The following is an 18,635-nucleotide window of genomic DNA, read 5'->3' as shown; positions in this document are numbered from 1 at the left end:
GCATACATTTTTAAATAAACCCCTAGAAAGAGATAAAAAAAAAATAAAAAAAAGTCTGTTCTTGTTTTTTTTTTTTTGTAATTAATAATAATGTGGTATAATGGAAGAATGAAAGCAGTGCTGGAGGTGACTGTGGCTGCTGGCCTCGGTGATTCCTACCAGAGGATGTGAACGGGGAAGAAGTGGCTGCTGGCCACAGACACAGCTGGTTCCTGAAAGAGGAGGCTCAGGTCCAGCTGCCTGCTGCTATCACCACAGTCAACACTGCCGCCCAGCCTCCCCCGAGGCGGCCGCCCCGCCATCGCGCTCACACACTCACACACTCCCACAAACTGTTACGCTCACTTCGCCTTACAGCTGCACAGGCAGGGAGGGCAGGAGGAGGGTTCAGAGGAGAGCACAGCCCCTCAGCCGCAGCCATGAGGCGAGCTGACCTGACGCTGACACACACACACACACGGAGGCACACACCAAGGTGCACTTGTTTGTCTCACACACTCACTGCTGGAGTGAAAGAGAAGAGTAGATGAAGGCGAGATGAACCAAACTGACATGAAGGACGACGCCGAGCTGAAGAGTGACTGAAGATCGAAAAGTTTCAAACAAATATCTTTAAAACTCTAAGTTAAGTCCTGGAAAAATACAGAGACAGTATTTTTTTGTGTGAGAACTTTAAAAGGAAGAGAAAGTTTTGTTTTTTTTTTGCAATTCAGCTCCAACTCAGTTGTTGTTGCACAACACTTTCGTGGATCATATTATGATCTAATAAGGACTCGGAGGCACAGAGGAAGAAGATCATGAGGAAACTGCAAATTCATGACAAACACTGAGTGGAATAACGTCCAAAAGGTTGACCATGTCTTCTGATATCCATTTGGGGCGTCAGCGGAAAGGTGATCTGAGAGAAGGCACTTCTGTCTCAGCGTTTGCTCCGTGCGTGCCCACTGTCACGCTCATCAGCCTCAGAGATGCTGAAGATAAACGCACTCAGCGCAGGCTCCAGCACGGGAACCCCGATCCCAGGCTGATGTCCAACAGCCACTACAGACGGAGTGAAGGTAAGAGCAAAAGGTTGTTTCGCGACATCCCTTGGCAGAGTGTAGCCTGGATGAGTGATGGAGAGCACCGCCGCGGTCAGGGCTGCTCATTAAGTCGGAGTGATTGACAGGTAATCAGTTCGTGTTGACTCGGCGCTTCATGCAAGGCCTACGTGAGTTTTCTCCATCTTATCGGCGGACTTGTTAGTGGACGACTGAAGCAGAGATTTCAAGGTTAGACTGATATAAACTCTGACCTGATATAGTATCTGGAATGATGGAGGGGATTAAAAAAAACGGTGCTGTGCAGAAGCCTGAGGCCAAAGCTAGCTAGTTTGGTATTACTTTACTAAATATTTGTAAAACAAATTGAGTCTAGGTTTGTTTTTTTTTTTTAAATGGAAGCATTAGAATTTGACTTAACAAAAAGTTGAGTCATGGTGTGAAGACAAATATTTGAAACAGCAAATTACTGAAGGTTTTTTTTATATTTAGAATGATTGGCTAATTTGGCCATCAGAGTTGCTTGGTTGCATTTCTGGAGCCAATCAAAAGACTGACCTTCTCGTCTTTTTCTCTACTAGACGCTGTTTTTCCCCCATAGATATTCACATAGATGTTATGTTTTGTTTGCATTCTAAAACATCATTCTAAGACAGAGTAAATATGACACTGTCATTTGAGATGAGATGAGAGATGAGGTGAGATGAGAAGGATAAACTGGTGTTAGACAGATGACTCAACAGTGCAGCTGGAATTCCCCTCGTTTCTCGTTCACTTTAGAAATATTACATTTTTCTTTTGGTTGCTTGTGGCTTTTTGGATTATTGATCAAAAATGTTATTTAGGAATTACGTTTCCATTGAAGACCAGAAACTAAATGTTCACTTCCCCTGTATTCTATTTGCCTATTTAATGTATCAGAGTTGTTATTCAACATGAGAGGGTACAAACAAGCTTGTCACTGCAGATAACAGGTCCTTTCTCCCACGAGGCTGTGGAGGAAAAGGAAGGGGGTTTTAACAGCGTTAGGAAGGTGAGACGGGCAGGAGTGGAGGGGGAAGTCGTCGTCTGAGCTTCCCATACAGCTGCAGGGAAGTTCTGGAGTTTCACTGTTTAGACACCTGAGCTTCACAATGCACGCAGCACACAGGCCACCGAAGGCAACACGGTGAAGAACGTGTGTGAAATAAGTTCAAAGGAGCATTGTGACATCAAGGTTAAAAGTAGAAAAAGGGGGGGCAGGAGTAATTGATTCTAGGAGCACGCTGAAAAGACTAAGGTATTCCCTCTGGGTGAAGTGAAAACTGTCTTCTAATCAGGGGAGCGTTGAGAGACAGAGATGCATTAGAAAAGTCCGACATTAAAGGCCTCATTTTATGGACTCTTAATATGTAGAAATTGTAAGTCAGAGCAAGGACTAATGCCCCACGTAGTGAATTACCTGGAGCGCCTGCCGTCTCTCGGCTGTAATGAGCTTTGTGAACGTTGCAGTGATAAGAGCTCTATAATTAGGCTTAGTCATAAGCATCCCTCCCTGTAACTCTGTGATAAAAAAAAAAATAAAAAAAACCACAGTAGAACTGTGGCACTCTGCTCTCGGGGCTTTAATCCATTAATGTCACCAAAATACACACCCACAGATGTAAACATATGGACATGTATATACTGCTCTCTGTCTCAGGTCATGTGTGCTAATCCAGGAACACAGTGAACAACTGTTTATGGGCACAGGTTCGGTCAAGATGGCAAAACACACAAAACACAAAACCTGGCCCTAAAAAGAAAATATAATTCTTGAGGACATTTTCAGAATTATAAATGGTGATTAAGACAAAAAAAATGTCAACAAATGACAGTAAGCCCCTTAGCATTTATGGTTTAAGGACAAGTTAGTATGACTGAGTCTGTCAGGCAAGTACAAAACGAATCTATGTCAACATTTTCAGACCTGTTCCACATGTCAGGACATGCCCAAAATATTATTACTAGTGCTGTGAAACAGGAAAAAATAAGTAGAAAATAAGTAGAAATAAATAACGTCTGAAAGTGAATGGTTGTACTGGTGTACTGGCTAACAATGTAACCCGGCTTCACCTGTGCCTCTCTGAACCCTGGGTGAAGCGTGCTCAAGTTGGAAGCTCATTTATTTCTGCACATTTAAAACCATTGGTTTTGCTCATTTAACCTGTCTCCATAGCCATAACGTGCCAAGTGTATGCGTGTCCACTTTCCTCAGTCATTCCTCCTAATATACTATTCACACTATTAACAATGACTCAGTCAAAACTAGCAGTGGTTCTCATAAAAACATCATGTTGCAGAGTCCTTGTCAGAATATTTGAAGCATTTTGAGACTTTAAACGTAAGGTCGGAACTATCTCAGGTTAGTTTATATCGAGGCCGGTGTACTTTTTCAGAACCCAAAACGTGTTCCTTGGGGATCAACACATTCCGCTGTGTTTTTCCTACACACAGTATTTGGTTATCTTTAAAATGCCATTGGTGTCGACCTTGAAAGTTTTTAACTTTTGTCGAGGTTGTCTGAGTGAACGTAAGTCGACGCAAAGTCCAAACAGAAATAGTTTTATAAATGCGGTCCGCACGTGTGTGTGTGTGTGTGTGTGTGTATGTATGTGTGTGTGTGTGTGTGTCCCACACACACACACACACGCTGCAGTGATGTGAGGTGTTGTGAGCCGCAGCATAGGCTTCCTGTGAGTGAGCAGATGTCGCAGAGCTCGGGCACAGCTGCGACGAGCGATAACCGCGGTGGCAAGAATATGTCGGCACGTTGGCTCTTCTCCCCAAGTCTTATCAGGCACACACAGCACACACGAACACGAACGCACATGCACACACACACACACACACACGCTGCAGTGAGAAAATAAGGAACTGCCACCCAGCACTCACAGCAGGCTGGGATAGAGAAAAGAAGGCAATGAGAGACGGAGAGAAAGGAAGGAAAGGAGCAAGGACTAAATCAAGGGACTTTGATGAAGAAGGTGCAGTGAATCTTTAACAAAGTCTTGGTTTGTGGCGGCCGTATCATAGACACCAAGGTTTTATGGCAAGCCTCCGCTCCTCTTTAATCCACCAATGACATGCTTCTCTTACAAAGAGAAAGAGATTACACCCACACCTAGAACTTTCTACCGTACGTAACCATCAACTCGATTCACCAATGCCATTTTAAATGATTCTCGCCATCACCGTGTCACGTGATCACGCTGCTATGTTGCACCGTAACGCATCGTTTCTACACATTACAGTCGGCAGGGAAGTTCATCTTTTTATCTTCGATGAAAACGGTCTGTCCTGTTGTTTGCTGCGTCACGTACGCAGTTAAACGTCCGCACTTATCTTATCGCGGCAGAGGATTTTGGTTTACGAGCGATCTATGGTCGACCTATTTTTGTGAAAAAAAAACGCTGTACTCCAACCAAAGGCTGTGACCGTCTATGTGGGAAAAAAAACGCTGTACTCCAACCAAAGGATTGAAAGTACTTCAAATCTGAAATGCTGGGTGGAAAATATATACATATATTTATATATACTTATATAAATATATACATAAATATATATTTGAGTGGTTTTGGTGGCGGTCATGGAGACTGCTGCCCCCGCGACCTGGTAACGGATAAGTGGATGAAAATGGATGGATGGATATATATTTGATAAACACCAAGTCTTTCTGTGACACCTCCAAATCATGTCACGTCTCCCTCTCTCCAAATCATACATGATTCTTATCTGCTGTGATGACTCCAGAACAGTGAACTATTGCGCGGGGATTACAAGTGCGGAGCGGATCGCCAGAACGTTGGTGAAAACGATGGTGACGGCGATGCGCGTGACTGCGAGTTATGAAAAGAAGTGATACGCTAAGTGGGGGAGGAGAGTTGTGGTGATGATGACTGGTGTCAGCGGGGGGGGGGGGGGGGGGGGGGGGGTGAGTGTGTGTACGTTTGTGAAAGAGAGAGAGAGCAGTTATCCTCTCTGTTTCCTCGGCACCAGCTTTGTGGTTTCTATGAGGAACAGATGTTCTGACTTGATACAGTGCCTCATCCCCCTTAACTCACTATCTTCAATGCCAGCACCACCAACTGTCTGCACACGCACACGCACACACAAACAGACACACACACACTCGGCCTGGAGGTGTGAATGCAGACGTCCATTTTTACCTGCCTACTCATGACTTTCTTACTGTCCGTTTCCCCTCTGTGCTCTGGCTGCACATCCTGTTCTTGAGTCAACACTTGATGTAATCAGGTGGCACTTCCTCTTCTGACAGTTTGCACTTCTGTTGGTCAGCTGTGATGCTGCCTGCCTGCACTCTGCAAACCAGGTCATTCAAGTCTACGCACACACTCACAATATTTCCAGGCCAAACTTCGTATGTTCAGTGAGTTTGAACCATGTGACCATACAGGGGGTGCACATGGGATTTTAATGTAATCTTTAAAGTTATGGGTTTTTTTTATAAGACTGATACATTATTATTTCAACCTTGAACCCTGTCTTTATGTTGCTGGGGCTTCCTTGGAAGTTTGGGACTGCAGCTTTTTGTCGACCAATCAACTGTCTGGAGACTCATAGCAGTTGATTAAATAAGTTAAGTCAGGTGTGCTGCCGCTTGGTTGGGACAAAAACCTGCAGCCACAGCTGCCCTCTGTGGACCCAACTGCCCACCCCTGGTCTAGAGTACAGATTTGGACTAAACTATGAACAGTTTCAGTTGAAGTGAACAAAATCGGAGTCTTTTGCTGTGATGAATTATTGATGAATAACATGGCATTTGAAGCACTTTTCTTGTTCTGCAGTGTTATCCTTAACAACCTTATATCCCTCTGACTCCATTATATCTTTTTTAGTCAGACAAAGTGAATCGAGAGCCACCTCAGGAGACGCACTCCGAGCGATCACCAGGAACAGAAAGTTCTATTTTCTAAAGAGAAGAGAATGTAGGAAACTGTTACTGCTGTTGACGAAGCCTTACTGTTAAGACATTTGCGATTCTTCAGTACAGACAATAAAAATAATAATAAAAAAGGAAGAATGTGACCACAATGCAAATCATGTTGCACATCCCGGCTCTTGAGAAAATAAAAAAAGGTGTTAAGTTACCAAACACACGACCGCGATGCAAATCATGTTGCACGACACATCCCGGCTCTTGAGAAAAAAAAAAAAAGGTGTTAAGTTACCAAACACATTTTTTTAAATATGTCTCAAAAGGAAATTACTCAACAGGACCATTTTTATAGCAACACTTAAATCCTTGTTAGCTTTACTAAACAAGGATTACTAAAAGTAAATCTAAAGTGACGGTCATCCATTGTTTTTCCATTTTGATTCTCGGAGATGTTCCCTTTCACCTTTCATGCCTGCGCTGGTGTCTTTTATTGCACTGCGTTGTCTGTTCTTCGCACATGGGCGAGTAAAGGACGGGAGAATTGAGAAGAGCGCGGGGACACAATGGCTCTAACATTCCATTCAGCAGACTCAGGGCCTTATCTCCTTTCAACACACTAGCCTCTGACTGTCACTGTAGGAAAGGATTTACATTGTGCGGAGAGGAAATGCTGCAAACTTTTGCTCTTGGCTTTACTTTTACCGCCACGTGCACGGAGGAGACGTCCCATACAGTGAGAGCTCAGGCCCAGTTGACAGGAATTGTTGTCAACAAAAGGGCCCGGCGCAGGAGCGGGGCTGCGGCCGACCACACAACCTGACAGTAGACAAAACACGACGACGAGACAAAGCTGTATCGTTAATTCCATCGCCGTGGCTTCAAGTCAAAGTATTATGGCACGTGGAGTTCATCGAGGCCACTTGGTGTCTATTCAGTGTTTTGTTGTGCAGTTTATCAGACCGGCCACATGGAGTGTCTGTACTAACCCAGTGACCGCGCAACAAAAGGCCAAATTAAGAGGAGTGAGAGGCTGTTGTACAGGGAGGCTGACAGGTTGACTGACGCTGTTCCCGAGGAGAATAGCTCGCTGTCAATCTCGAGACTGTCACCTTGACAGGAATCCTTTCTTTGGATGCAACCCCCATCGTCAACCTTTCTGTCACTCAAGGCCACACGCACACATGCACACACGCACGCTCACACACACGCACGATTCCTCTCTTTTCAGTATTCTGTGCGGGGAAACAAATAAGCCACCTATGCAGTCACGCACTCGCAAACGCACAAAACACACAATGTTTCTGATTTCCAGAGCCAAGAAGAGCCATATGTCTTAGGAAGTGAGAAAGAATGAAGTCAGTGAATTTCATTAACACCGCATCCATCTCCCTGACAACTGCACTTCCATCACAGGTCACCGCGAAAATAGAGCCGGGAATAGAGCGTCCAATAAACAGTGATTACAGGAAATAGGCGCAGTGCAGCTATCCAGCTGTTAAAGAAAGGCTAAATCACCATAGACTTTAGACACTAATATGGTACAAGTCTAGATCTATAACAGGGGTGTCAAACTCATTTCCACCAGGGGGCCACATCAGCAGTACAGTTCCCCTTAAAGGGCCGGTTGTAAATGGAAGACTGTATAGATCGGGGGTGCCCAACACCTGGTCCGCGGACCAGTACCAGTCCATAGGTCATTTGGTACCGGGCTGTCATATCCATTTACTTTCTTTATTTATAAGATAATCTGCCAGTATTTTAAAATAATAGGTCATTTAGACTGATACAAACAGAATAGAGTCTAAAAGATGTTTTATTTTGATATTTGAATGATCCTTCAATGCTCAGCGCCTTGGTACCGGTCTGTAGTAACAGGTGGTACTGACTGACCAGTCCTTGGAACAACAAAGGTCAGGGACCGCTGGTATAGATGTAACTACTACATAACAGACTAATACATGTTTCTGCAATTGATTATTATTTGATTGATAATAAAAACTTTTTAATTTCTCAGGTTAACAAACTCTGCTGCATGGACTTTACTAAATGCTTTTTAAGCTCCCGCAGGCCACACAACACGGCTTGACGGGCCGCATTTGGACCCCGGGCCTTAAGTTTGACACGTATGATCTATAACATCAGTGTGGGAGTGCTGATAATATCATTATGAATTTTTCATGTGTAGTAAAAATGAGATCATATTGGGCCATACAGCCACATACCTCAGCGTATAATGTATACATAAAGTATTCAGTTTATGTGAGTGAACGTGTATTTAACGTCAATCACACGGTGTCCACTGCCAAATATATGTATATACTGTAGATGTACAGGATTCTGCCTAATCCTCCATGAATAGCGTCACGTCCAGAACCGCTGTATAAAAATGCTAAATAAGCGTTTCTCAGTGTTTGCAGCTTCCTGTTTGCGTTCACGTTTTTGTATAAGTTTCCGCAGGAAAACTTAACGGCACACGAAAGCTTCACTTTACAAAGTCATGCAGGTCTAAACTCTGATTAAAAAACCAGCTAGGTACTTTTACACCTGCAGAGCTGTCCATCATATTTAATCAGTTTGGTGGCCTTTTCGAAAAGTTCTCACCCACTTTTCTAAAGAGGGTATGTGTGTGAGTGTGTGTGTGTGTGAGTGTGTGCGGCCAGAGAGGCTGTGCAGAGTGCAGTCAGGGCAAAGCAGCTGTCTGTGTGTACATTACGAGCTGGTTCTGTTTGTTCTGTAGACACAGGAGGGGTCAGGAGTGTGTCAGCTTTGTCTGCTGCCCCCCTGCGTGTGTGCATGTGTGTGTGTGTGTGTGTGTGTTTGTGCCAGGGAGGGTGGAAAGACCAGTGCAGACAGGTGGAAGATTCTCACTATATATAAACCAAATGCACCTGCCTCTTTTAGTACGATTCTTTGCAGTCCTATCTCCAATCAGTCAATTAGAAGATTATTTTGTTTATGTTACGTTAGTAGAGTCAGTTTGATTCACATAATATAACAGTAACAGGAGGAGTAGTTGACACATTCAAAGAAATGTATATGTTTTATGCAAAAATAACGCTAAGAACTTTGGATATTAAATAATCATAATAATAAAAAAAATAATATGAAAATATTATGAAAAATAATATAAAACACAAAATCGGAATATGATGTAGTTTTTAATACATTTTTTAAATATTATAAATGCTCAATTATTAAATTATTGTTATTTAGTTATATAATCTGTGTTTCACATTATTAGTATTGAAAAGTAGTATTTTGCACATATTTTCTGTGTTGCCATTGAAATAAAATGCAATATTATTTGATTTGGAAAGCATTACAAATAACATGTGTTCAACAAACTATGTCGTCAGGAATTTAGCAGTCAGTTTTTCCTCCTCCTGTGAACGTTAATGTAGTTTTTTTCAAAATAAGAATTTAAAAATAATATTAGTATTAAAATGGTATCTAATCGGTATGCTAACCTCACCCAGCTGGAGTTTTTCAGCTGCATCTCTTCATTCAAGTTCATATGGAATGAGCTCAGTTGGCCTTCCATTCAATCCTGTGCCCAGAGTCAGATCCAAAGCTGTGAGCTGGCTCATCATTTCTGGGACATGGAGGATTTTAAGGCAACACTACAGAAAGCTCACCATAATATTGTAGTGTTGGAGCATCAGTGCACATGTTCACTGCTAACGCTCTCAAAAATTGATATTTTCTATTGTTAACGACCCACATAAAAGTACCTGCATGTGTGTTCCTTCTGTTCAGTAACCAATGAAAAAATAGAAAATGGCCTAAATAAGAAAAATCTTTAAAATATCACTGTAAATATGACAATATGGACTAAATAGTCACTACGTCTTTTATTAGGAGCTGTAGCTTTGTTTACTGGCGTATAATTCTGAACATAAAACACTTCAGTAATTAAAAAAAAAAATTAACAAAACTGAAGATTAATTGTGTATTTGTGCTGCATTCAAGTGTATTTTGAGAACCGTTCCCAGATTCCACTTACAAATATTTGTTTAAATAATATGTACAGAATGTACACAACACATTCATCACAGTGAACTGGAGACACTGACGTTCTTCCTATGAATCTTCACGTCTTCCCTCTAATTATGACAACACAAAGAAAACTTCGCACATTTTTACAATCTGCGTTTGATTTACTGACGCTGTGGCTGCGGGTGTGTGTGTGCCTTCAGAGAGATGCATCTTCTTTTTTTGCATCTATTGTTCTTCACTTGTTAAATATCTGTGATGGCTTTAATGCCCCTTGATATGGGGAAACAGCGCCCCCGTTGGGCAGACATCGGGATTTCATAACAACTGAGTTTTTTAATTAAATATTTTATTTTGTTTCCGAACTCACTTGACACAGTGAAATAAAATGAAAAAAATATATATACTTTTAAGTAACATATATACAGTATATATAATTTACACATGATGTTTGTAAATTTTTCTAAATAAAATTGCACTATCGTGAGATATACAGGGTTTTTTTTAACGCAATTCTCGAATCATATTACTATCAAGTAAATTAATTTAGAGTTCAATCGTTTAAAAAACTATATCTGCGCATCCACAATGGATACGAAGCAAGCTCCTGTCTCTGAGGGTACCGGAGCGAGAAAGAGAGAGAGAGCTAGAGGGAGGGGAGAGAGAGAGAGAGAGAGCGAGAGAGAGAGAGAGAGAGGTGAGGAGCTCAGCTCAGCTCCAGATGGGCTTTAAACGCAGACAGAAGGCTTCATCGAGGACAGAGGGAGAGAGAGGAGGAGGAGAGAGATAGCCTCAGTCGTTACCCACAGTGGCCCGGTCAGTTCCACTCATCACTGGAGACAAGTAGTCTCTGCAAACGTATCATTTTCCTAATCCGCGGGAGGAAAACAACTTGACAGAGGCCCGGCGACAGCGATTTTAACCGAGAAGAGGTGAATACTTCTAAGCTTTCTGGGGGGAAAAAAGGAGGAAAAACAAGAAGAGCGCTCGGCGGAGGATAAGCGCGTCACGGAGACAGAGGAGCAGGATCACAGACACTGTCCGTACAGGCTTTAAAGAAACTAGTCTTTTTGGAGAGAGAGAGAGAAAAGAGGACTTATTAAGGACTTATTTCAGACGCTGCGGTGAAATATATAAGGTTTATTCAAAGTTGTCACGGGCGTAGAGGATTTTGGACAAAATATCGTCCGGTTTACTCCGTTGACTGCCCGTTACTTTAAAAACACGTTGTTTTGTTTTAATTATCGGCTCGGTCGAGCTGACCACAGTGGATTTTAAAGACTGTGACAATTTGTCATCGATTTTTTTTAAGCATCAGCGTGAAAACAACAAAGTGCAGAAAACCAAAGACGTCAATGTTTCAAACACCCCGAACCGCTGCGTAAATTTAACAAGTGGAGCTCTTTCCCCACTCTATAAATACAAAAAGGAAGACATTCTACTTCAATAATTTGGTATTTCCACCTGGAAACTCGAGAGCTTCCGCGAACTCCCAGAGGAAAGATCAGCAATTTCTCCGGTGTCAGCGTTGGCTTCCGTCTCGGACTGTCAGAGACAAAAAGTGTGGAAATAAGAGCCGAGCAGGTTCACGCACTACCAGGCAGAGGCTGAGCCACAGATGATGAAGACTGAGTCGGTATAAAAACTGCCACAGAGACCATTGGCTGTGGATTATCAACGCTACAATTACCTCAAATTGACCTCGACCTTCACAAAGTAAGTGCAGTCTGTTTACACCGCTGTGGTAATAACGCAGGTCCGGTCTTTAGCTGTGTGTCCGTGGACATTTTACACTGACAACAAGAGATTTAACAGAGAACAAATGGATTCAGTTTAAATATAAATATGTTTTCTGGCTTCTCCTGGTTGCGTTGAGATAAAAAAAAACCAAACATTTGAATCCAGTTTTATCCATTTACACGCTGTTTCAATACAGAAGTTTCAAACGAATAAATGAAGTCATTTTCCAGTAAACAAGACATTTATGGAGTCACGTGTCTAAGTACGGTTTATACGTCTAATTATAAACGTTATGCTCCGTCATGTTCTTCGCCCATTAGTGAAATCAATGTAATGATTAGTATAATAATAAATGGCAAAGGCAAACATGGAGCAAGTTTAACACCATGTGGCAGTGTATCAGTTCAAGGCAGTGAGGATGTTGTTAGCTGAACTGATTTCCTGTTTATTTGACTTCAAATAAATACAGAAAAATGTAAAAGAAAAGAGAAAAAAGTAGTCATGATGCAAATGAAGACAGGATGAGAGACGGAGGGGTAATATCTGTCAGTTCTTCAATATCTGAGTTATTGGTGTGAAATCTATTTACCTTGAGTTGAACTTCAGAGACCCATCCTGCCCATACTGGTGCAGATACCAGATATTTACATGTGAGCAACGAAGAAAATATGAAAAGAGATACATAAAAAAAAACGATAGAGAGTTTAATCTGTGGCAAATATTTCAAATAAGTTCAATACGTAAATTTAAACTATATATATATTAAAAATATGATTTGATGTCATATAGTGAACAGAAACTCCTGGAACTGCTGGGACACTCCCTAAGGAAGTTAAAAAAAAAAAAAAAAGGTCCAGCCAGAGGTTTCAGCTTTTACTTGCAGAGCCTCAGTAAGCAGCAGCTGCTCGTGCTCTTCCGCCTGTGAGTGCAACAGTAAAACACTCAGGCCATTTTCTCTGCAGGACGCAGCCCTGTATAATTGGCCCTGGTAAATATCACCTGAATAATTGAACAGTTCATAATAGTCTCCAACAATGGATGTGGGGGTTGCAGAGGTGAAACCGCAGTGCAGACACCCTACCTCACCGCACATTAGACCTCCATCACCACCGAGCGAGCGCCTCAGCCTCTCTCTCCCACCGAACGCTGACCACACCATCGCTCACGGACGCTCGGGCCGACCGCCTCCTCAGGCAGATGTCCCCACTTCATCATTAAGTAGCTCCCTCTATAAAGGCAGGCCATTCATTATGACCGCAGCCTGCTGAGTGTTTATTTCGTTTCCTGTGTACCACAGGTGTGTGGACGTGAGTTTTTCCAAGAGAAGAAATACCACAGGGTAACCTGCTATTTCAGCCTAAACTATCGCCATCTCCTTTGTGGAATGTGGGTTTTTTTGTTGTTATGACTAATGTTTAAAAGCCCAGGTTGCAGCTATCCAATACAACGTATTCAGATGGGAACAAAAACACGTCATGAGTTGGCTGTTAGTCTTGGAGTTTTGCAGCGTAGATGTTCAACTTACAGCATGGACATGTTAATAAGTGATAGTACACGGTGTGTGTGTGTGTGTTTGTGTTCGTCTGTTTTGGCGGTTGTATAGATAGTTTTTGCATCGTTTATTACCGGGAACTAAATGTGAGCCGTGCAGGTGAAACTGGTCGTCTCTTCATTAACAAGTGCAGCAGATGGTCTTAGGTCGGTCAGGTGGTCAACGCAACACGGACACCTGGGCCATCACTAATAAAAGAGGGGAGCAGGTGACGCAGGCTTTAGACATCAGACCTTTGTGTGTATACGCGTGTGGTTTTTAAAATTATTATTGTTGTTGAATATTTAGAAACGTACTAAGAATCAAATGGGTTTTTGTTTTTAAAATTATTATTGTTGTTGTTGTTGAATATTTATAAACGTACTAAGAATCAAATGGGTTTTTTTTTTTAGATCGGATGAGGTCAAAACATTCACTAAAAACCAGTCCTTAAATGGTAAAAGACCAGAGTTCTTAGGTTCTGGTTAAAGTTAAGATGAAGATAAGAGCTGTGGTTCTGGTGCTGAATGAATAATAACTGGGAATTGTTGTGATCTGGCTGCTCACACACACTCAAAAAAGCCATGTATGTAATTACAGAGTCCGGGAAAAAGTTTCACAAATATTTGTGTTTACGTGAGACAAACTCCAAGGAACGTGAAGTTCTTCACAATAAGGACACGACTCTCAATATTTATAAAATATAAAGTATCAAAATACCACGCTATGCATAGTTTGAACTCATTGATGACATTGATGAAGCTTATCCTAAAGACGTTTTATTTACATTTTTTGAATACTTCCAAATAGCAGCTCCAAGAGCAACAGTTGTAACTTCTACCACTTTCTCATCTAGCGAAGAGCACGAAAACATTTTTGTTTTTGTTTTACCAAGTTAAAACCAACTCATAGCAAATGTTGCAGTTTCTTTGTTTCGTCTGAATCTCAGCCACTGCACGAGTGTTTATCCAAATGTACACTATATTGGGAAAGATCACTGTAATTCTGGCAGCCTCCTGCTCATCCCTGTGTGCTGTATTTGGACGTGTGCGTGTGCACGTGTGTGAGTGTGTGTGTGTGTCACGTGTGCGTGTGCACGTGTGTGTGTGTGTGTGTGTGTGTGTGTCTGCTCTGCCCTGGTCTGTTCCACATGTGTTTGACATTACTGTGACAAGGCTGCCAAGCCTCTCTGGGGAGATGGAGAATGTCAAAGAGTGGAGTGGAGAAGCAAACAGCTTCCCAACATCTGATGGAATGAGAAACACACTGAGCGGACGGTTGGTGTGCTGACGCCACAGCGTGGGAGCCGAGCGGAGGGCGGAGGCCAAGTTAAACCCCAAATGTGTGTGTGAAATCTCACTCTTTTCCCCTCATTTTCTAGTTCTCTCCCCTGCTTGTGCGCACATCCTCGAACATTCCCAGGATCACACGCTCTCGTACAGCAGTCATTTCCATCCACTGGAATTATCAAGACTCTTTTCTTTACATTTCCATGCATGCGGCGCAGGTGAAATCTTCCAATTATCTAATCTGTGCCATTCTGAAATGAAAAGACCTCATAATGGCTGGGAAAAAAATAAATAAAATTATTTATTCAACTGACTCTTCGTTCTGCTACAAATTACCTTCAACATGCTGCACTGACAAAATTGCTCCCTCAATTATGCCTTTTAAAAGGGAAGCACATACCTAGCGCAATCGTGAATGCAGTTGTGAGCGAATGTCACAACAGCAGAAAATTAATGCGTACACACAATAACAACAGAAAAATAAACGTTCCCTCCTCCTTCCCTGGTCCCTCGCCTATTTCGCCTCCTGCTCACTCTACCTTCCACTTCCTTACTTGCCCACTGGCCTTTGTCCGTGTCTTGACTCTCTTCTCTCCCATGTCCCATTCTCCCTGTGTCACCTTCTCACCTTCAACCTGCTTTTGTTCATTGTAGGAAGAGTGAGACAGGAAACAGCTGGTCTAATCTGCAGGGGTGCAGAGCTCCGTCTTAATCAAGTCACGCCAATGGATTATCAGTAAAAAAAAAAAAAAGGGAAGTTCATGTTCCCACTGCCACCTAATATAACAAATCACTACCTACAATCCTGCCCTAAAGTCCAATCTTTACGACAGGGTGAGAGAAAAGCACAAAGGAAACCAGCCTGGAGACATTTGTGTCCTTTTTTTTTTTCTCTCCCGACAGACCTCTCTTTAATTCTGTCCTGCTGTAGAGGAGCAAACACAGCCTCGAAATCTGTGAAGGGAGAGAAAAATCACAACACTAACATTCACCCTCTTGCTGTCTGCCTCTGTTTCTGTGTACAGTATTTGTAAAAAAAAAAAAAAAAAAAAATTTAAAAAGCCGTTATCTCCTGGAAACAGATCCTGTGCCACACAGATGGTTCCGTCCCCCTTCGAATAGGAGGCAGAGCCAACAAGTGTGGTTTGTGTTAGCAGTTAGTTGTACAGACTTTAATCTTGGCTCCAGCCTTCCTTCCTTTCCTCCTCTGTCTCTTTCTGCACGGACACACCCACGTACATGCAGACTTACATGTCTGCGCAAACACAAAGAGAACTACAGCTGCACCTTTAAGATAATAACCGAGGATCTTACTTCGACGCTGACATTTAACGTTCTTTGAGGTGACCGGCGAAAGTGGAAACATAAAGGTCGGGCAAGGTTTTTCTTAATGGACACTGGTCATTTGGAGGAGTGACTCATCTCCTGGTTTTCTCAGCGGACTGTGGGGATTGCACATATTTAATGGTTTCCATTACTGGAGAGAAATGAAGTGACGTGGAGCAGTAGTAGTGCTGTACAGTAGTATTTGTATTGCAGTGGATGTAGGGTAAAATCAATCTACTATTGTATATCCTTACTTTTCAGTGAATTGTCACTGCCTGTTTTTTCGGAGGAAAACAGAAGGGGGAATTCCTTCCCACCATGCAAGTGGTCTGGGGTTTGATTCCAGCTCAACTCCCAACAGGGAGAATACCCTCAGGCATTAGTGAATCAGACCTAAAACTAACCCCCAAATCCTCATCTTTGGAATCCCTTTGAAAGGCATGGATTACTTGGTTAGACCAAAGATTGAAAATCCAAACCCATGAATCAATATTTACACGTAGTTACTTTGTTATCCTAATGAGTGCTCCAGGAGTGGAGGCCTCTGTCTTCCTGCAGCGTAACTGCACCACAGTCATCATGGTTCATGCGCTTTGTCCCAGAAAATAGATCACATTTTCTGTTACTGTACACTGCAAGCCAAATATGCACCAAATATGCCGTACTACTGCGGGCAGAAGCACTGTAAAATACTGTACACTGGTATCTTTCTACCACAGAGGTCAGAGCCGTGTCAGGAAAGGACAGCGGGTCATCCTGGTTTGACTATGAATTTAAATATCCATCATATCGGGGATGTTTAAATCCCCCCCCCTCTCTTTCTCTTCGTGTTTTGTGATGACGTGTCAAAGATGGCTCGTGTCCCGGAGGAGGAGCTGGTATTTATTTTGGCTAAATGGCTTATTTAGGAGAAATGGAGAAACTGTCTCTTTCTCTCTTCTCTCCCTTTCAGCCCCCCCACGGTGCTCTGTGTGCGCGCACGTCAGTGTGTGAGCGCTTGTGTGTAACCTATGGGGCCCTGCAGCATAATACAGAACACGCCGCCTGTGTCTGTCTAATGTCAGCAGCTATTGTTCTGTGCCTGTGGGCCAAACGAAGAGAGCGCTGGCAGGATGTGGAGCGGCAGCTCCGGCTCCAGACACAAGTGACAGCTCTGTAGTGACAGACGTTTAACACTCACTTTACATGCGCAGTTAAAAGTCGGCCTACAGTTGGACGGCGGACTGTTTATTTGGACAAACCTTGTCCTTGTCACAGCACAGCAGAAGAATGGTCTAGAAGTCTGTCTGCTGCCGTTAAAACCAGGTGGGAACACGCTTCTATTTGGAATGATTATGGGCTGTGAAGGGTTCACACCGCCGCTGGGGAAGCTGGGGAGCTACGCTAGAAATAGTTGACTGGTTTTTAAAATTACAGTACTCGATGTAATTGGACAAAGTAGCAGTATGGGAAAATAAGGGGAAAAAGTAACAATGTTTTTTCTAAATTAAAAAAGAATTTCCGAGGCATCAGCTGTCGGTGAAAAATTAAGTCCATCAGAGGCTGGAACTTCGACACCATGTGTTTAAATAACAGTTTGGATCCAGATTGGAACAGAAATTGAATTAAATGTCATTGAAAAAAAACTGAATATAGTGATGAATAATATATCCAAAACTAGTTACATCGAGGGCAGCTGGACGAAGTAGGCTTTTTTTGAAGATGTTTCACCTCTCATCCAAGAGGCTTCTTCATCCTCTAGGATGGCTGGGTGGGTGGAATCCGTTGTAAGCCGTAGGCTGATGTTGCTGAGGTGATATACTGTCCCTGATTACAGCAGGGTAAGTGGAGCATTTGGGCTTAGGTATCACATCGGAAGGGTTATAGTTGGGTTTTTTTTTTTCAATGTTCGATCCTGAAATTCTGACCAATATCTGACATCAACACAACGTCATTCAGGAGAGTAACAAATCCACTTGACTCACTACAGTACTGACAGGTGAATGTCAGCTGTATAATGGCGTACATGATACATGATACACAAGTTAGAGTAAAAACAACCACAGTTACTGTGTTGGTTTATGGTGTTGTAATAAACACGGGAACGAAGTTTGGCCTTTTATGGGCACAGGGTCATTAGGATGCACTTGCCTAGTTGCCGTCAAAGTGTGTATGTCTGTGTGTGTTTATGTTGCCAGGATCAAATCGAAGTATTTTGTGCTTCATAAATCCACACGCAGCAACATGATGATGTAAGAGCAAACAGAGCCGCTCTCTGCTGTGTGCAGCTGGCTGGAAAAAAGAGGAAACAGAAGATTGTGAGACAGTGAAGGAAATAGTAGAAGAGAGAGAGAGAGGGAGAAAGAGACAGAGGGGGAGAGAGAGAGAGAGAGAGAGAGCAGGACATCAGCTGTCAGGCCTCCATCGCACACCTGTCACACAGGAAGTGAGCGCCGGGCCAGTGTTTCCTGGATACACCTCCTCAAACACTGCTTGTGGAAGAAATAAACGATGGACATCTGCTGGGAGGGTGAGACGACCAGACGGCCAGAACGATACAGCGGATCGATAGACGGAGATGTTTTATAGACGCCAAGTTACTCACGAGGCCGAGGGGGAGAACGAGGGGTTCTCATGGCTGTGTTGCCTTTCTCACGTTAGCTGTTTGCATCCATGTGCGTTAGCGTGTTCTGGCTGAGAGGATGTTTTTGTTACTGCCGGGCCTTGTGACAGGCAGGTCACTCTGTGGAGACTCCAGACCAACTCTCCCACAAACACAGTACGAGCGCTCACCCCCCCCCCTTCAGCTGAACAGTGGG

At 42.9% G+C, this 18,635-nt stretch overlaps 1 protein-coding gene across 7 annotated transcripts in view; it reads left to right on the top strand.

Annotated features, from left to right (window-relative positions):
* Positions 1 to 446: 446 nt before the first annotated feature.
* Positions 447 to 18,635, top strand: part of cbfa2t3 (CBFA2/RUNX1 partner transcriptional co-repressor 3) — a 62,169-nt gene continuing 43,980 nt past the window's right edge. For 2 of the 7 annotated variants that reach the window (XM_025055475.1, XM_025055476.1), the window contains exon 1: positions 447 to 1,058. In XM_025055475.1, the coding sequence (XP_024911243.1) occupies positions 857 to 1,058 (202 nt within the window). In that variant the 5' untranslated portion in view covers positions 447 to 856. Of the gene's footprint in view, positions 1,059 to 9,106; positions 11,668 to 18,635 lie in introns of those variants that run through there. The other 5 variants (XM_017032546.2, XM_017032545.2, XM_025055477.1 and 2 more) reach the window with 4 other exon arrangements.

The sequence above is a fragment of the Cynoglossus semilaevis genome, chromosome 5 (genome assembly GCF_000523025.1).
Source record: "Cynoglossus semilaevis isolate Cse_v1.0 chromosome 5, Cse_v1.0, whole genome shotgun sequence".
In the NCBI taxonomy this organism is placed as follows: Eukaryota; Metazoa; Chordata; class Actinopteri; order Pleuronectiformes; family Cynoglossidae; genus Cynoglossus; species Cynoglossus semilaevis.
This window is presented reverse-complemented; position numbering and strand designations above follow the sequence as displayed.